The 15602-nt window shown below is 43.3% G+C and overlaps 1 protein-coding gene across 1 annotated transcript in view; it reads right to left on the bottom strand.

Annotated features, from left to right (window-relative positions):
- Nucleotides 1-2558: 2558 nt before the first annotated feature.
- LOC106590852 (XK-related protein 7) overlaps nucleotides 2559-15602 on the bottom strand; it is a 133767-nt gene continuing 120723 nt past the window's right edge. Inside the window, exons 3-4 of the mRNA XM_045696505.2 lie at nucleotides 9455-9642; nucleotides 2559-6574 (exon numbers count right to left, since the gene is read on the bottom strand). Coding sequence (XP_045552461.1) covers nucleotides 5789-6574; nucleotides 9455-9642 — 974 coding nt within the window. The 3' untranslated portion in view covers nucleotides 2559-5788. The remainder of the gene's footprint in view (nucleotides 6575-9454; nucleotides 9643-15602) is intronic.

Genomic DNA, 15602 nt, shown 5'->3' on the forward strand with positions numbered 1-15602 from the left:
CTTCACTGGTTGTCCGTGTGTTGTGGCAACAGGTCACACATCTTGCTGCTGTAATCACATACTGTAGTAAAATTATACATAGTCAAAGCTTTCCTTAAGTTTGGGTCAGTCACAGTGGTCAGGTATTCTGCTACTGTGTACTCTCTGTTTGGGGCCAAATAGCATTCTAGTTTGCTCTGTTTTTTGGTAAATTCTTTTCAATGTGTCAAGTAATTATCTTTTTGTTTTCTCATGATTTGGTTGGGTCTAATTGTGTTACTGTCATCGGGCTCTATCTATCTATCTATCTATCTATCTATCTATCTATCTATCTGTCTGTCTGTCTGTCTGTCTGTCTGTCTGTCTGTCTGTCTGTCTGTCTGTCTGTCTGTCTGTCTGTCTGTCTGTCTGTCTGTCTGTCTGTCTGTCTGTCTGTCTGTCTGTCTGTCTGTCTGTCTGTCTGTCTGTCTGTCTGTCTGTCTGTCTGTCTGTATCTCGCTCTGTCGCTCTCTCTCTCTCTCAGTAGCTCCCTTGAACACTAATGGAGGTTTATGTAAGCCAGGGAGCTCTGTGAGGAAGTAGAATGATATATTGTATGTTAGATGTTTTGGCTGCTTGTGTTACTGACGATCTCTCTTTGTGCTGAAACTGTCTGCTTGTGTGAGGTGGAGGCTATTTTTGTTGTTTTCTAATTGGTAGCATTTGACCTTGAGCGTGTCATCGCTCTCTCCCAACGCATCTCTGCAGTCAGCTAGTTATAGACAGACAGAGTGTTCTTCCTCGTCAGATCTGAGTCTGAATGCTACTCTTCGTCTCGCAGTTTCTCTCCCGCTCCACTGCAATGTTACTACTTCTCTGGAGACGCAGGGCATGACGATTGGTGGGTGACCGTGAACATAGACCATAGCGGATACATGAAAATATACTATAGTATACTATGGTATATAAATACGGTGTCACGTAGTGTTTTCACAGACTTTCCTGTAGTATTCGTTTTTTTATGGATTAAAATCAGCAAAACAATGCAGTGAATACTGTAGTATTTATTGTATTATTTACAGTAGTATTTACAGTTAACTATAATATAAATACTGTAGTATACTGTAGTGTTTACAGTTAACTATAGTATACTATAGTAATTAATGTAGTATTTTTGCTAATTGTAGTACACTGAGGTATTTACTGCAGTGGTTTTGCAGACATTACTGTAGTGTTTTTGTGGATTGTACTATACTGTAGTACTTTTGCGGACTGTAGTATACTGTAGTTTTTACTGTAGTGTTTTCTTTTGCAGACATTACTGTAGTATTTACTATAGTGTTTTATTTTATCAGACATAGAAGTGGAGGCTTTTTCCTTGAGGAAACCTACTGGAGAAATACTAAAAACTTTTTATTCTTTTATTTTATGCCTTTTTTTATTTTTCTATAACCTGTAGATAGGACTGGTCTCTCTCAACTCCCTCTTTTCTCCTCGTCAGAGTCTGAAATATCACAGGACCCCACAGAGAAAGAGGGTCCCACGTAGGGCTGTGTGTGTGTATAGGCATTTGGGATGCAGCCTCTGTTTCTGTGTTTTTCTCCCTGAGAGAGGTTGAAGGAGAGAGAGGAGAGAGAGAGAGAGACGAGAGAGAGAGAGAGAGAGAGAGAGACGAGAAAGAGAGAGGAGAGAGGAGAGAGAGGAGAGAGGAGAGAGGTTGAAGGAGAGAGAGAGAGGAGAGAGAGAGAGAGAAGAGAGAGAGAGAGACGAGAAAGAGAGAGGAGAGAGGAGAGAGAGGAGAGAGGTTGAAGGAGAGAGAGGAGAGAGGTTGAAGGAGAGAGAGGAGAGAGAGAGAGAGAGAAGAGAGAGAGAGAGAGAGAGAGAGACGAGAAAGAGAGAGGAGAGAGGAGAGAGAGGAGAGAGAGGAGAGAGGTTGAAGGAGAGAGGAGAGAGAGAGAGGAGAGAGAGAGAGAGAGAGAAGAGAAAGAGAGAGGAGAGAGAGGAGAGAGAGGAGAGAGGTTGAAGGAGAGAGAGGAGAGAGAGAGAGGAGAGAGGAGAGAGAGAGAGAAGAGAGAGAGAGAGAGAAGAGAGAGAGAGAGAGAGAGAGAGAGAGAGAGACGAGAAAGAGAGAGGAGAGAGGAGAGAGAGGAGAGAGGTTGAAGGAGAGAGAGGAGAGAGAGAGAGGAGAGAGGAGAGAGAGAGAGAGAGAAGAGAGAGCGGGGGAGAGAAAGAGACAAACCCAGATAAAAAGAGAAACAAGGTCAACCAGCAGCAGTTACAACTTTAGCTCTACTAAATGGATTAATCCCATCCAACCATCAGACACCTAATAAACAATAGAAGGAGAGAGTCATTTGATTTGGGAGTCTTTTGTAGATTTCTCCCTCTGGATTTTGAAGATTTAAGTTTTGTGGATTAAGACCTACGGAACATAGGGGAACACCCCCATTCTCTGATGGCTCCGTCTCCATGTGCTGAAAGCCAAATCAGATTGCGGATTTCTCCAGACCCTTTTTTTCTAAAAGCAATGATCACTTTCTTCACTGATGATCAGTGTTACAGTGTTACAGTGTTCACCCCAGTCACTGAGGACATGTAAACAATATAGAATGGGGGAATGTCATAATACTTGATATGTTATGCAGTGAACAAGTCATACCACTGTATTGACCAAAGAGACATTGGTTATTATTGAACAAAAACAACTCTCCACATCAGTTTGGTGTTGTTTTTAAGGCTGCTTGGTCAGCCATTTTACTACGGTATTTTCCCAACTACATTTTGTATCACAGCTTTTTTTTTGTTGTTCCTTCTACTATACATTTTATCTGCTCGTTAGTGATAATAGTAGCAGCATTACCAAACCACAGATCAAACATACATATTACAGACAGACAGACAGACAGACAGACAGACAGACAGACAGACAGACAGACAGACAGACAGACAGACAGACAGACAGACAGACAGACAGACAGACAGACAGACAGACAGACAGGAAAACAGACAGACATACAGGCAGGCATACAGGCAGACAGACAGGCAGACTGGCAAATAGACAGATAGGCAGGCATACAGGCAGACAGACAGGCAGACAGGCAGACAGAATCTAGTATCTCCAATATATACATGTATACAGTGCCTTACAAAAGTATTCATCCCCTTGGCGTTTTCCTATTTTGTTGCATTACAACCTGTAATTTAAATTTATTTATTTGGATATCATGTAATGGACAGACACAAAATAGTCCAAATTGGTGAAGTGAAATGAAAAAAATTACTTGTTTCTCAAAAATAAAAAACAGAAAAATGGTGTTTGCATATGTATTCACCCCCTTTGCTATGAAGCCCCTAAATAAGATCTGGTGCATCCAATTACCTTCAGAAGTCACAATTAGTTAAATAAAGTCCACCTGTGTGTCACATGATCTTTCAAATGATCTCAGTATATATACACCTGTTCTGAAAGGCCCCAGAGTCTGCAACACCACTAAGCAAGGGGCACCACCAAGCAAGCGGCACCATGAAGACCAAGGACAAAGTTGTGGAGAAGTACAGATCAGGGTTGGGTTATGAAAAAATATCAGAAACTTTGAACATCCCACAGAGCACCATTAAATCCATTATCAAAAAAATGGAAAGAATATGGCACCACAACAAACCTGCCAAGAGAGGGCCGCCCACCAAAACTCACAGACCAGGCAAGGAGGGCATTAATCAGAGAGGCAACAAAGAGACCAAAGATAACCCTGAAGGAGCTGCAAAGCTCCACAGTGGAGATTGGAGTATCTGTCCATTGGACCACTTTAAGCCGTACACTCCACAGGGCTGGGCTTTACGGAAGAGTGGCCAGAAAAAGCCATTGCTTAAAGAAGAAAATAAGCAAACACGTTTGGTGTTCACCAAAAGGCATGTGGGAGACTCCCGAAACAGATGGAAGAAGGTACTCTGGTCAGATGAGACAAAAATTGAGTTTTTTGGCCATCAAGGAAAACGCTATGTCTGGCACAAACCCAACATCTCTCATCACCCCGAGAACACCATCCCCACAGTGAAGCATGGTGGTGGCAGCATCATGCTGTGGAGATGTTTTTCATCGGCAGGGACTGGGAAACTGGTCAGAATTGAAGGAATGATGGACAGTGCTAAATACAGGGAAATTCTTCAGGGAAACCAGTTTCAGTCTTCCAGAGATTTGAGACTGGGACGGAGGTTCACCTTCCAGCAGGACAATGACCCTAAGCATACTGCTAAAGCAACACTTGAGTGGTTTAAGGGGAAACATTTAAATGACTTCGAAGGGCCTAGTCAAAGCCCAGACCTCAATCCAATTGAGAATCTGTGGTATGACTTAAAGATTGCTGTACACCAGCGGAACCCATCCAACTTGAAGGAGCTGGAGCAGTTTTGCCTTTAAGAATGTGCAAAAATCCCAGTGGCCAGATGTGCCAAGCTTATAGAGACATACCCCAAGAGACTTGCAGCTGTAATTGCTGCAAAAGGTGGCTCTACAAAGTATTGACTTTGGGGTGATAGTTATGCACACTCATGGAATTCTGTTTTTTTGTCTTATTTCTTGTTTGTTTCACAAGAAAAAATATTTTGCATCTTCAAAGTGGTAGGCATGTTGTGTAAATCAAATGATACAAACCAACCAAAAATCAATTTTATTTCCAGGTTGTAAGGCAACCAAAATAGGAAAAATGTCAAGGGGGTGAATACTTTCGCAAGCCACTGTACATGATTACACCTTTATAAGAAACATTATCAAAGGCATGGCCACTGAGCGAGTAAACAATATAAGAATATAAAAATAAACAGGAAAATAAATAATAATAAATGAATAAAGGTAATGAATGATTGAATTTGCTAAACCGAACCTCCAATCACAGAAGCAGGTCATCAACACATCATTATCAATGTTTTCATGTTACTATGACAACAACGTTTTCTACCAAATCAGCTTTGAGTCCTTCCTCATAACAGCTGAATGGTGAATTACGACTTCCCAGTTATTTCTACATGAGCATCACTGTCAACAACATCATGTCTTGTCAACTCCTATGGTCACTGTCAAGAAAATGAACATAGGAGTTAGCACAAATATATCTGGGACAAGGCTGCACAATCATCACCATCATCATGAGCATCATCCCCATCATGAGCACCACTGTGTTCACTGTTTCATTGTTGTTTCATTAGTGATGCTTCAGTGTTGAGAGACTCATGACCCATGTCCTGTCTCGTTTCAGTGTTGAGAGACTCATGACCCATGTCCTGTCTCGTTTCAGTGTTGAGAGACGAATGACCCATGTCCTGTCTTGTTTCAGTGTTGAGAGACTAATGACCCATGTCCTGTCTTGTTTCAGTGTCTCCTCCTGCAGTTCTCCATAAGGTCACGGCCTGGTGTGACCTTTCACCTCTCACCCTCGATCTCGGCTACAGCCGATTGGCTCCTATAGTACACATAGAATGTGTTACCTGGCAACAGCTGAGCGGAAACGCTCCACACATGCACTGGTCATAAACAGGTACATTTACTGACACGCCCACGTCACCTGACCTGTAAATCTCTGACACCTGTCTTACACCTGTACACAGTCCTCCAATAGCACCTCCTCCTCAACCTTCTTCTCTCAACTCCCCTCGTCTCCCTTTCCCACAGAGGGAGTAGGGTACACTTATAGTATGGACTGTTGTTTCCAAGCACCCTTTAATTTACTTCCACAGGAGGATAAGAGTTGAGCACCATGGTTCATTCTCTTTCTTCACCTGGCTGGTGGAGCCCCCTGCTGACGTGGTGGAGGTATTGTAGCTAGATTACGTTACATTACACGGTAGTCTCATACTCCATGACCTCCTTGGGTTTGCTCAGACTGCGGTATTGGATCCTTGGCGTGACCGGGGAGGTGTTCTCCAGGACAAGGATGGTCTTCCGCAGCCGCCTGTCAATGAAGTGAGCATCCCAGGCAGGGTACCTTTTTCTGGGAAGGTCTATCCGGATCACTGGCCCCTCTGTCCTGAGGGTCCGGGGGGCCAGGGCCGGAGAGGTAGTGGTGGTGGATCTAACCTGGAACACAGCTAGATCACTTGGTACCACTTCGCCCCGGTCCACACCTGCAGTCCTAGTTAGAGTCCTAGGGGGGCTGGTGACCACGTCTGGAGGAGGGAGGGGTGATGCCTTGGCTGGGGTCACACAGGACTCCACCATCAACCCCCCTTCCTCCACACACACACCCCACTCAGCCCCGGACACCGGCCCGTCAGGGTGCAGGAGACAATAATACACCAACATGAAGAAAGTCCCCAGAGCGTAGCTACAAACCACAACACACACAACGATGAGGGCGTAAAAGTCGGAGGTGTTCGGCCCACGGTAAAGGTACCACGCCGCGGTGAGAGACACGTTCTCTACCAGAGTCACTGAGTAATAGAGACACATCCTGAAACGGGCGCGGCCTTCCTTGACGTTGAACCAGCAGAAGATATAGATGATACCCACTACCATGTTATAGATGATCTCCTCCCACTTGGACATGCAGAAGTCTGTCTCCCCCTGGATGATCCAGAACGTCATGATGCACCAGTGGCTCACGATGAAGATACCAAAGTAGAGCTGGGAGATAGAGAGGGAGGCAGAAAGACAGAGAAAGGGTTAGTCACGATGAAGATACCGAAGTAGAGCTGGGAGATAGAGAGGGAGGCAGAAAGACAGAGAAAGGGTTAGGGTTAGTCATGATGAAAATACCGAAGTAGAGCTGGGAGATAGAGAGGGAGGCAGAAAGACAGAGAAAGGGTTAGTCATGATGAAGATACTGAAGTAGAGCTGGGAGATAGAGAGGGAGGCAGAAAGACAGAGAAAGGGTTAGTCATGATGAAGATACCGAAGTAGAGCTGGGAGATAGAGAGGGAGGCAGAAAGACAGAGAAAGGGTTAGTCATGATGAAGATACCGAAGTAGAGCTGGGAGATAGAGAGGGAGGCAGAAAGACAGAGAAAGGGTTAGGGTTAGTCATGATGAAGATACCGAAGTAGAGCTGGGAGATAGAGAGGGAGGCAGAAAGACAGAGAAAGGGTTAGGGTTAGTCATGATGAAGATACTGAAGTAGAGCTGGGAGATAGAGAGGGAGGCAGAAAGACAGAGAAAGGGTTAGGGTTAGTCATGATGAAGATACCGAAGTAGAGCTGGGAGATAGAGAGGGAGGCAGAAAGACAGAGAAAGGGTTAGTCATGATGAAGATACTGAAGTAGAGCTGGGAGATAGAGAGGGAGGTAGAAAGACAGAGAAAGGGTTAGTCATGATGAAGATACTGAAGTAGAGCTGGGAGATAGAGAGGGAGGCAGAAAGACAGAGAAAGGGTTAGTCATGATGAAGATACTGAAGTAGAGCTGGGAGATAGAGAGGGAGGCAGAAAGACAGATTTAGGGTTAGTCACGATGAAGATACTGAAGTAGAGCTGGGAGATAGAGAGGGAGGCAGAAAGACAGAGAAAGGGTTAGTCATGATGAAGATACTGAAGTAGAGCTGGGAGATAGAGAGGGAGGCAGAAAGACAGAGAAAGGGTTAGGGTTAGTCACGATGAAGATACTGAAGTAGAGCTGGGAGATAGAGAGGGAGGCAGAAAGACAGATTTAGGGTTAGTCACGATGAAGATACTGAAGTAGAGCTGGGAGATAGAGAGGGAGGCAGAAAGACAGATTTAGGGTTAGTCATGATGAAGATACTGAAGTAGAGCTGGGAGATAGAGAGGGAGGCAGAAAGACAGAGAAAGGGTTAGTCATGATGAAGATACCGAAGTAGAGCTGGGAGATAGAGAGGGAGGTAGAAAGACAGAGAAAGGGTTAGTCATGATGAAGATACCGAAGTAGAGCTGGGAGATAGAGAGGGAGGCAGAAAGACAGAGAAAGGGTTAGTCATGATGAAGATACTGAGGTAGAGCTGGGAGATAGAGAGGGAGGCAGAAAGACAGAGAAAGGGTTAGGGTTAGTCATGATGAAGATACTGAAGTAGAGCTGGGAGATAGAGAGGGAGGCAGAAAGACAGAGAAAGGGTTAGGGTTAGTCATGATGAAGATACTGAAGTAGAGCTGGGAGATAGAGAGGGAGGCAGAAAGACAGAGAAAGGGTTAGGGTTAGTCATGATGAAGATACTGAAGTAGAGCTGGGAGATAGAGAGGGAGGCAGAAAGACAGAGAAAGGGTTAGTCATGATGAAGATACTGAAGTAGAGCTGGGAGATAGAGAGGGAGGCAGAAAGACAGAGAAAGGGTTAGTCATGATGAAGATACCGAAGTAGAGCTGGGAGATAGAGAGGGAGGCAGAAAGACAGAGAAAGGGTTAGTCATGATGAAGATACTGAAGTAGAGCTGGGAGATAGAGAGGGAGGCAGAAAGACAGAGAAAGGGTTAGTCATGATGAAGATACTGAAGTAGAGCTGGGAGATAGAGAGGGAGGCAGAAAGACAGAGAAAGGGTTAGTCATGATGAAGATACTGAAGTAGAGCTGGGAGATAGAGAGGGAGGCAGAAAGACAGAGAAAGGGTTAGTCATGATGAAGATACTGAAGTAGAGCTGGGAGATAGAGAGGGAGGCAGAAAGACAGAGAAAGGGTTAGGGTTAGTCATGATGAAGATACCGAAGTAGAGCTGGGAGATAGAGAGGGAGGCAGAAAGACAGAGAAAGGGTTAGTCATGATGAAGATACTGAAGTAGAGCTGGGAGATAGAGAGGGAGGCAGAAAGACAGAGAAAGGGTTAGTCATGATGAAGATACTGAAGTAGAGCTGGGAGATAGAGAGGGAGGCAGAAAGACAGAGAAAGGGTTAGTCATGATGAAGATACTGAAGTAGAGCTGGGAGATAGAGAGGGAGGCAGAAAGACAGAGAAAGGGTTAGTCACGATGAAGATACCGAAGTAGAGCTGGGAGATAGAGAGGGAGGTAGAAAGACAGAGAAAGGGTTAGTCATGATGAAGATACTGAAGTAGAGCTGGGAGATAGAGAGGGAGGTAGAAAGACAGAGAAAGGGTTAGTCATGATGAAGATACCGAAGTAGAGCTGGGAGATAGAGAGGGAGGCAGAAAGACAGAGAAAGGGTTAGTCACGATGAAGATACCGAAGTAGTGCTGGGAGATAGAGAGGGAGGCAGAAAGACAGAGAAAGGGTTAGTCACGATGAAGATACCGAAGTAGAGCTGCAACACAGGGACGTCATTTATTTTATTTTTAAACAACAGCTCAATGGTTGTAAAAAGTCAGGTAACTTTCTGAAAATTCCCAGGTTTTTCCCGAAATCCCACTTAGAGGGAATAAACAGGAAATCCAGACTCCTCCAACCAGCATATTCTAAAAGAACTGGGAATTTAGGGAAAGTTACCAGTATTTTGCAACCTTACCCAGCATGAACATGAATATAACCTGCAATTAATGCTAACTTTGTTTAAATTATAGAAACATAAATTGCATTTTTCTCAGTGCATGTTCTGTGTGGTGTGTAACCTTTACCTGGAACACAGAGGCAAACAGGGCGAAGGCGATGGTCCTGGCCCCGATGGTGAAGAAGTGCCACAGCATCTGAACAATCACAGCCTTGTAGGACATCGGGAGCTTGTCATCTCTGGAGTCCCTCAGAGTCTTCTGGTAAGATGCTATCATCCAGGCCAGAGAGACCAAGGAGGCTGAGGCAGAGAGACCTGGAGAGAGTAGGGAAGAGATATGAGAGAGAGAGATTTGAGATAGAAAGGTGTTTGAGACATCATCTGGTAGGATGCTATGATCCAGGCCAGAGAGACTAGAGAAGTGAGGCAGAGAGACCAACAGATGGGGACAGAGAGAAATGAGTGGTAAGGAGGATGTACATTCTTTATATGACTGGACTCTGTTCAGAGAATGAGATCTGATCAGAGATTGAGATCTGGTCAGAGATTGAGATCTGGTCAGAGATTGAGATCTGTTCAGAGATTGAGATCTGTTCAGAGATTGAGATCTGATCAGAGATTGAGATCTGATCAGAGATTGAGATCTGATCAGATATTGAGATCTGTTCAGAGATTCCCTGTGTTTTATATAACTGCCTGTTCTATGGTTCCTCAGTTCTGTCCTCAGGAAGACACATTACATAACCTCATCAAAGTAGACCAGACCAGCGAGCCCTCATGCTCAGCCTAAATAACGTAGACTACCCCAGTCTAGATACCCCAGTCTAGACTAACCCAGTCTAGACTAACCCAGTCTAGACTAACCCAGCCTAGACTAACCCAGCCTAGACTAACCCAGTCTAGACTAACCCAGTCTATACTACCCCAGTCTATAGTACCCCAGTCTATAGTACCCCAGTCTATACTGCCCCAGTCTATACTGCCCCAGTCTATACTACCCCAGTCTATACTAACTCAGTCTATACTGCCCCAGTCTATACTGCCCCAGTCTATACTGCCCCAGTCTATACTGCCCCAGTCTATACTGCCCCAGTCTATACTGATCCAGTCTATACTACCCCAGTCTATACTACCCCAGTCTATACTACCCCAGTCTATACTAACTCAGTCTATACTGCCCCAGTCTATACTATCCAGTCTATACTACCCCAGTCTATACTACCCCAGTCTATACTACCCCAGTCTATACTGCCCCAGTCTATACTGCCCCAGTCTATACTATCCAGTCTATACTACCCCAGTCTATACTACCCCAGTCTATACTACCCCAGTCTATACTAACTCAGTCTATACTGCCCCAGTCTATACTACCCCAGTCTATACTACCCCAGTCTATACTGCCCCAGTCTATACTGCCCCAGTCTATACTGCCCCAGTCTATACTACCCCAGTCTATACTGCCCCAGTCTATACTGCCCCAGTCTATACTACCCTCTGCTTGAGAAAAGCTGTAATGCAGCATCATGATCGTTATCCCCCCCCCCACACACACACACACACACACACACACACACACACACACACACACACACACACACACACACATTTGATCTGACAGAATCAGAAGAGTTTGCTTTGGATTTTCCTAAAAGGCCTGATTGTTGTCATCATCTCCATCATCTCCAAAATTACATTAAAAGACCACTTTTATAATTTTAGAGTTTTGCTGTTACATTTTTCATGCCTTTAGATGGGATTCATTACTAATTGGACATGAGATTAAATTATTAACATTTTGCAAAATGAATATTTAATTAAGTTAAATGAGGTCTCCCGTCTCGCTGCTTTTGGCTCTCCTGCTATGATCTTATTAACACGTCTAACATATTAATATTAATTCTCCAGAAGGAATAATAGATCTCATAACTAACAGACTCTTCAACAGAGACAGATGCACACAAACAACTTTTAAATTATTACATTTGTGAATTCTTTCAAAGTTATGTGAGGAAAAGAAGAAGATAACATGGGAATCCTTCAACAGTGAGAAGATAACATGGGAATCCTTCAACAGTGAGAAGATAACATGGGAATCCTTCAACAGTGAGAAGATAACATGGGAATCCTTCAACAGTGAGAAGATAACATGGGAATCCTTCAACAGTGACAAGATAACATGGGAATCCTTCAACAGTGAGAAGATAACATGGGAATCCTTCAACAGTGAGAAGATAACATGGGAATCCTTCAACAGTGAGAAGATAACATGGGAATCCTTCAACAGTGACAAGATAACATGGGAATCCTTCAACAGTGAGAAGATAACATGGGAATCCTTCAACAGTGAGAAGATAACATGGGAATCCTTCAACAGTGAGAAGATAACATGGGAATCCTTCAACAGTGAGAAGATGGATGAATTTTACTTTTACTTTAGTCATTTTCTTTTAAGGTATCTTTACTTTTACTCAAGTATGAAAATTGGGTACTTTTTCCCATCACTGCATTTGTGAGGTGTGTGTGTGTGTGTGTGTGTGTCTGTGATCTTGCAGCTGTCCACTCAAACTGGAAGCAGAAGAGAGCAATAAGGGATATGAACCAGCTCTGTAATTCCTTCAGACATCTGTATAATTTGTATGTCATATCACAGGAAGAGATACCACATTCACACAGATTTGCAAGAAGTGGGAAGTTTGGATTTGTCACTTAAAGCCCAAATATATCGTACTTTGACTAATATGATGACTTATTGACTTAAATTGTTGTGCAACATCTTGGGTAAGTCTGTTTTTGTATCTATCAGAACTCAGAATAAGACCCAGATGCAGTCAGCTAGAGTCACAGATGTTTATTGACCCAAACAGGGGGCAGGCAAAAGACAGGTCAAAGGCAGGCAGAGGTCTGTAATCCAGGGCAGAGTCAATAAGGTACAGAACAGCAGGCAGGCTCGGGGTCAGGACAGGCAGAGGTTCGTAAACGGGTCAGTGTCAGGCAGGTACAGAACGGCTGGCAGGCTCGGGGTCAGGACAGGCAGAGGTTCGTAAACGGGTCAGTGTCAGGCAGGTACAGAACGGCTGGCAGGCTCGGGGTCAGGACAGGCAGAATGGTCTGAACTGGGGGAAACTAGGAAACAGAACTTGAGAAAGCAGGGATACGGGTAAACACGCTGGTAAGACCTGACAAGACAAACTGGCAACAGACAAACAGAGAACACAGGTATAAATACACTGGGGATAATGACGAAGATGGCCAACACATGGAGGGGGGGTGGAGACAAGCACAAAGACAGGTGAAACAGATCAGGGTGTGACAATATCAGATGAATCAGCTCTGTAGCACCTTCAGATATCTGTCAGTCTGTTGTCTTTGTGTGTATGTTTGTTCAGCTCCTGTCCCAGGAGGTTTAGATTATAGAAGAATTGCTAGATTAGACATTTCCAGACCACACACACCAAGAGGGCACCGACTTTGACAGAGGTCACAGAGAACTAAAATCATTTTCACACAGAAAGCCAGGAAACATTTCAACTCACAAGCTAGACAAATCTAAGGTAAGTTTGGGTCTTCCTCAAGGCTCTGTTCTCAGACCTCTTCTGTTATCAGCTTGTACTGTAGGCCTCTTAGTGATGTTGCTCGGGACCACAGTGTCGATTTCCTCAGCTACTTGGTCTATATACAACTGTACATTTCAATGAAACATTGTGAATCTTCACTTTTGCCTGGACTGATGGTAATACAGAAACATTTGACATTCAGACATGGCATTACTGTTGTACCCACCAAGATAGCTGTTCAGTTATGGTCATGTGTCACTGCTAAAATGATAACTTATATTGTAAACTTTTCTATTAGTAGTGGTACATTTCCCAAGGATCTCAAAACAGCCCGGGTGGTTCCACTCCACAAGAAGAGCAGTAAAACAAATGTAGGAAACTACAGGCCTGTGTCAATCCTCAGCACCTCATCCAAAGTTGTTGAGAGATTCGTTTTTAATCAACTCGAGGGATACTTTCTTGAGCACAAACTTCTTTATGTACTTCAATCTGGCTAAAGAACAGCTCATTCCACTGATACCTCCTTATCCACCTTTATGACCACAATAAGCAGGAACGTGAGAAGGGGGATCTATACAATTATGATCATGTTAGACTTGCAGAAAGCTTTTGACATTGTGGATCATGATATTCTCCTGATGAAACTGAAATTCATGGGTCTAAATTATGTAGCAGTGAATTGGTTTGGGTCTCATCTGACCAACAGAACAACAAGTATGATGTTGATGACGTTCTGTCAGAGGCCAAAGAAATATCCCGTGGAGTACCACAGGGATCCATTTTAGGGCCTCTCTTATTTCTTATATATGTTAATGATTTGCCAGATACAGTAAAGTGCAAACTCCTGCTTTACGCTGATGATTCAGCCATACTCGTATCAGGGAAGGATACAGTTTACATAGAAGAGACCCTGAGTAAGAAATTGCATTTTGTTAGAGATTGGTTGTCTGACAACAAATTGTCACTACATTTGGGAAAAAACTGAATCGGTTTTGTTTGGAACAATACGTAGATTGCTTAGGGCTGATGAGATAATGGCAAACTGTGCAGGCAAGGAGATTGAATCGAAAACAAGTGAATCGAAAACAAGTGAATCGAAAACAAGTGAATCGAAAACAAGTGAATCGAAAACAAGTGAATCTTGGTGTGTCCCTAGATCAATCCCTTTCTGGAGACCTGATTGCTGCTAAAATTATTTCTAAAATGGCAAACAAATGTAAATGTTTATATCGTTAACGCTAGATATTTTAACATTAAAGTTAAGAAACTGCTTGTCTCAACCTTGTCATTTTGATTATACCTGCTCTGCTTGGTATAGTGGGCTATCAAAAAAGCTGAAAAAGAGAATGCAGGTCATGCAAAATAATGTTATCTGGTATATGCTGAATGTCCTCCCTAGGACCCACATAACGTTATCTGGTATATGCTGAATGTCCCCCTTAGGACCCACATAGGGGTACAGGAGTTCCAGGAAGTGGGCTTGTTGCCTTTGGAGTCCAGAGTGGACCAACTTAAACTTAATCATATGTTTGACATCTTAAATGACCGTGCCCCAGGTTACATGAAAAACCACATTGATATGGTCTATAACCAACACAGTCATAATACCAGAGCTAGTGTTTATGTCTTGTAAAATCCCAAGTGTAAACAGTACAGCGAGGAGCACGTTTTTCCATACAGGCATTTGTCTATGGAATAGCCTTCCCTTGGAGATAAAGCAAAGAAAAAGTAAAAAAAAAAAAAAATAGCTTTAAAAAACAGGCAAAGGTTTTCATTTGGACAAGGTTGTCTAGGTAAGAGAAACCACTCCACTGCCCTCTACTGTTGGTCAGGTGTATTGATCTGAAGGATCGGTATGATGTGTAATGAATAGATTATTTTAATGTGAAATGAATATGGTTGATTTTTTTTTTTAAAGTTAGGGAGAAGTACAGTGAATAGTGTCACTTTTTAGGACGTCAATATAAATGAATGTATTTATGGTTGTTTGTAATTTTCGCTTGTCTTTTAATCATTATATGTGTCGTTGTTTTTACCATCGAGGACCACTATGGAAACAAGCGTTTTAAATGAATACTTTCAAGTGATATCCTCTGGGTCCACATTGTACATTTTGTTGTATATGTCAAAATAAATTCAATTCAATGGCTATTTACTTATTCCGCATTATCCCGCTTTTTTGGGGGGGTTTTGGCAATGTCAGTCTGTCATTGCCATATTAACATCTTCATCAGTGTCATCAGTATTTTCCTTCCAAATTGTCCCTCTAATCTTCTGCCTTTGTATGCTGACAGTCTTGTGGCGATATGCTCTCTGCGATGTTTGATTCAATTAAGATTGGCTCTGCTCGTCGTGCTTGCTCAGTGCAAGGATGGCGTTGTCTGTGTGTGTGTGTGTGTGTGTGTGTGTGTGTGTGAAGCACTTTCCCGTCCATAGCTAATTAAGAGATCTCTGCATCTGTCTGGATCGGGTCCAAATGGCGAAGGAGTGAGTGAGTCTGTGTGTGTGTGTGTGTGTGTGTGTGTGTGTGTGTGTGTGTGTGTGTGCGTGTACAGTGCATTAGGAAAGTAATCAGACCCCTTGACTTTTTCCACATTTTGTTACGTTACAGCCTTATTCTAAAATGTATGAAATCTTTTTTTCCCTCTTCAATCTACACACAATACCCCATAATGACAAAGTGGAAACAGGTCAAAAAAATTAAAACCAGAAATAACTTAT

The sequence above is a fragment of the Salmo salar genome, chromosome 15 (assembly GCF_965601325.2).
Source record: "Salmo salar chromosome 15, fSalSal1, whole genome shotgun sequence".
Lineage (NCBI taxonomy): Eukaryota > Metazoa > Chordata > Actinopteri > Salmoniformes > Salmonidae > Salmo > Salmo salar.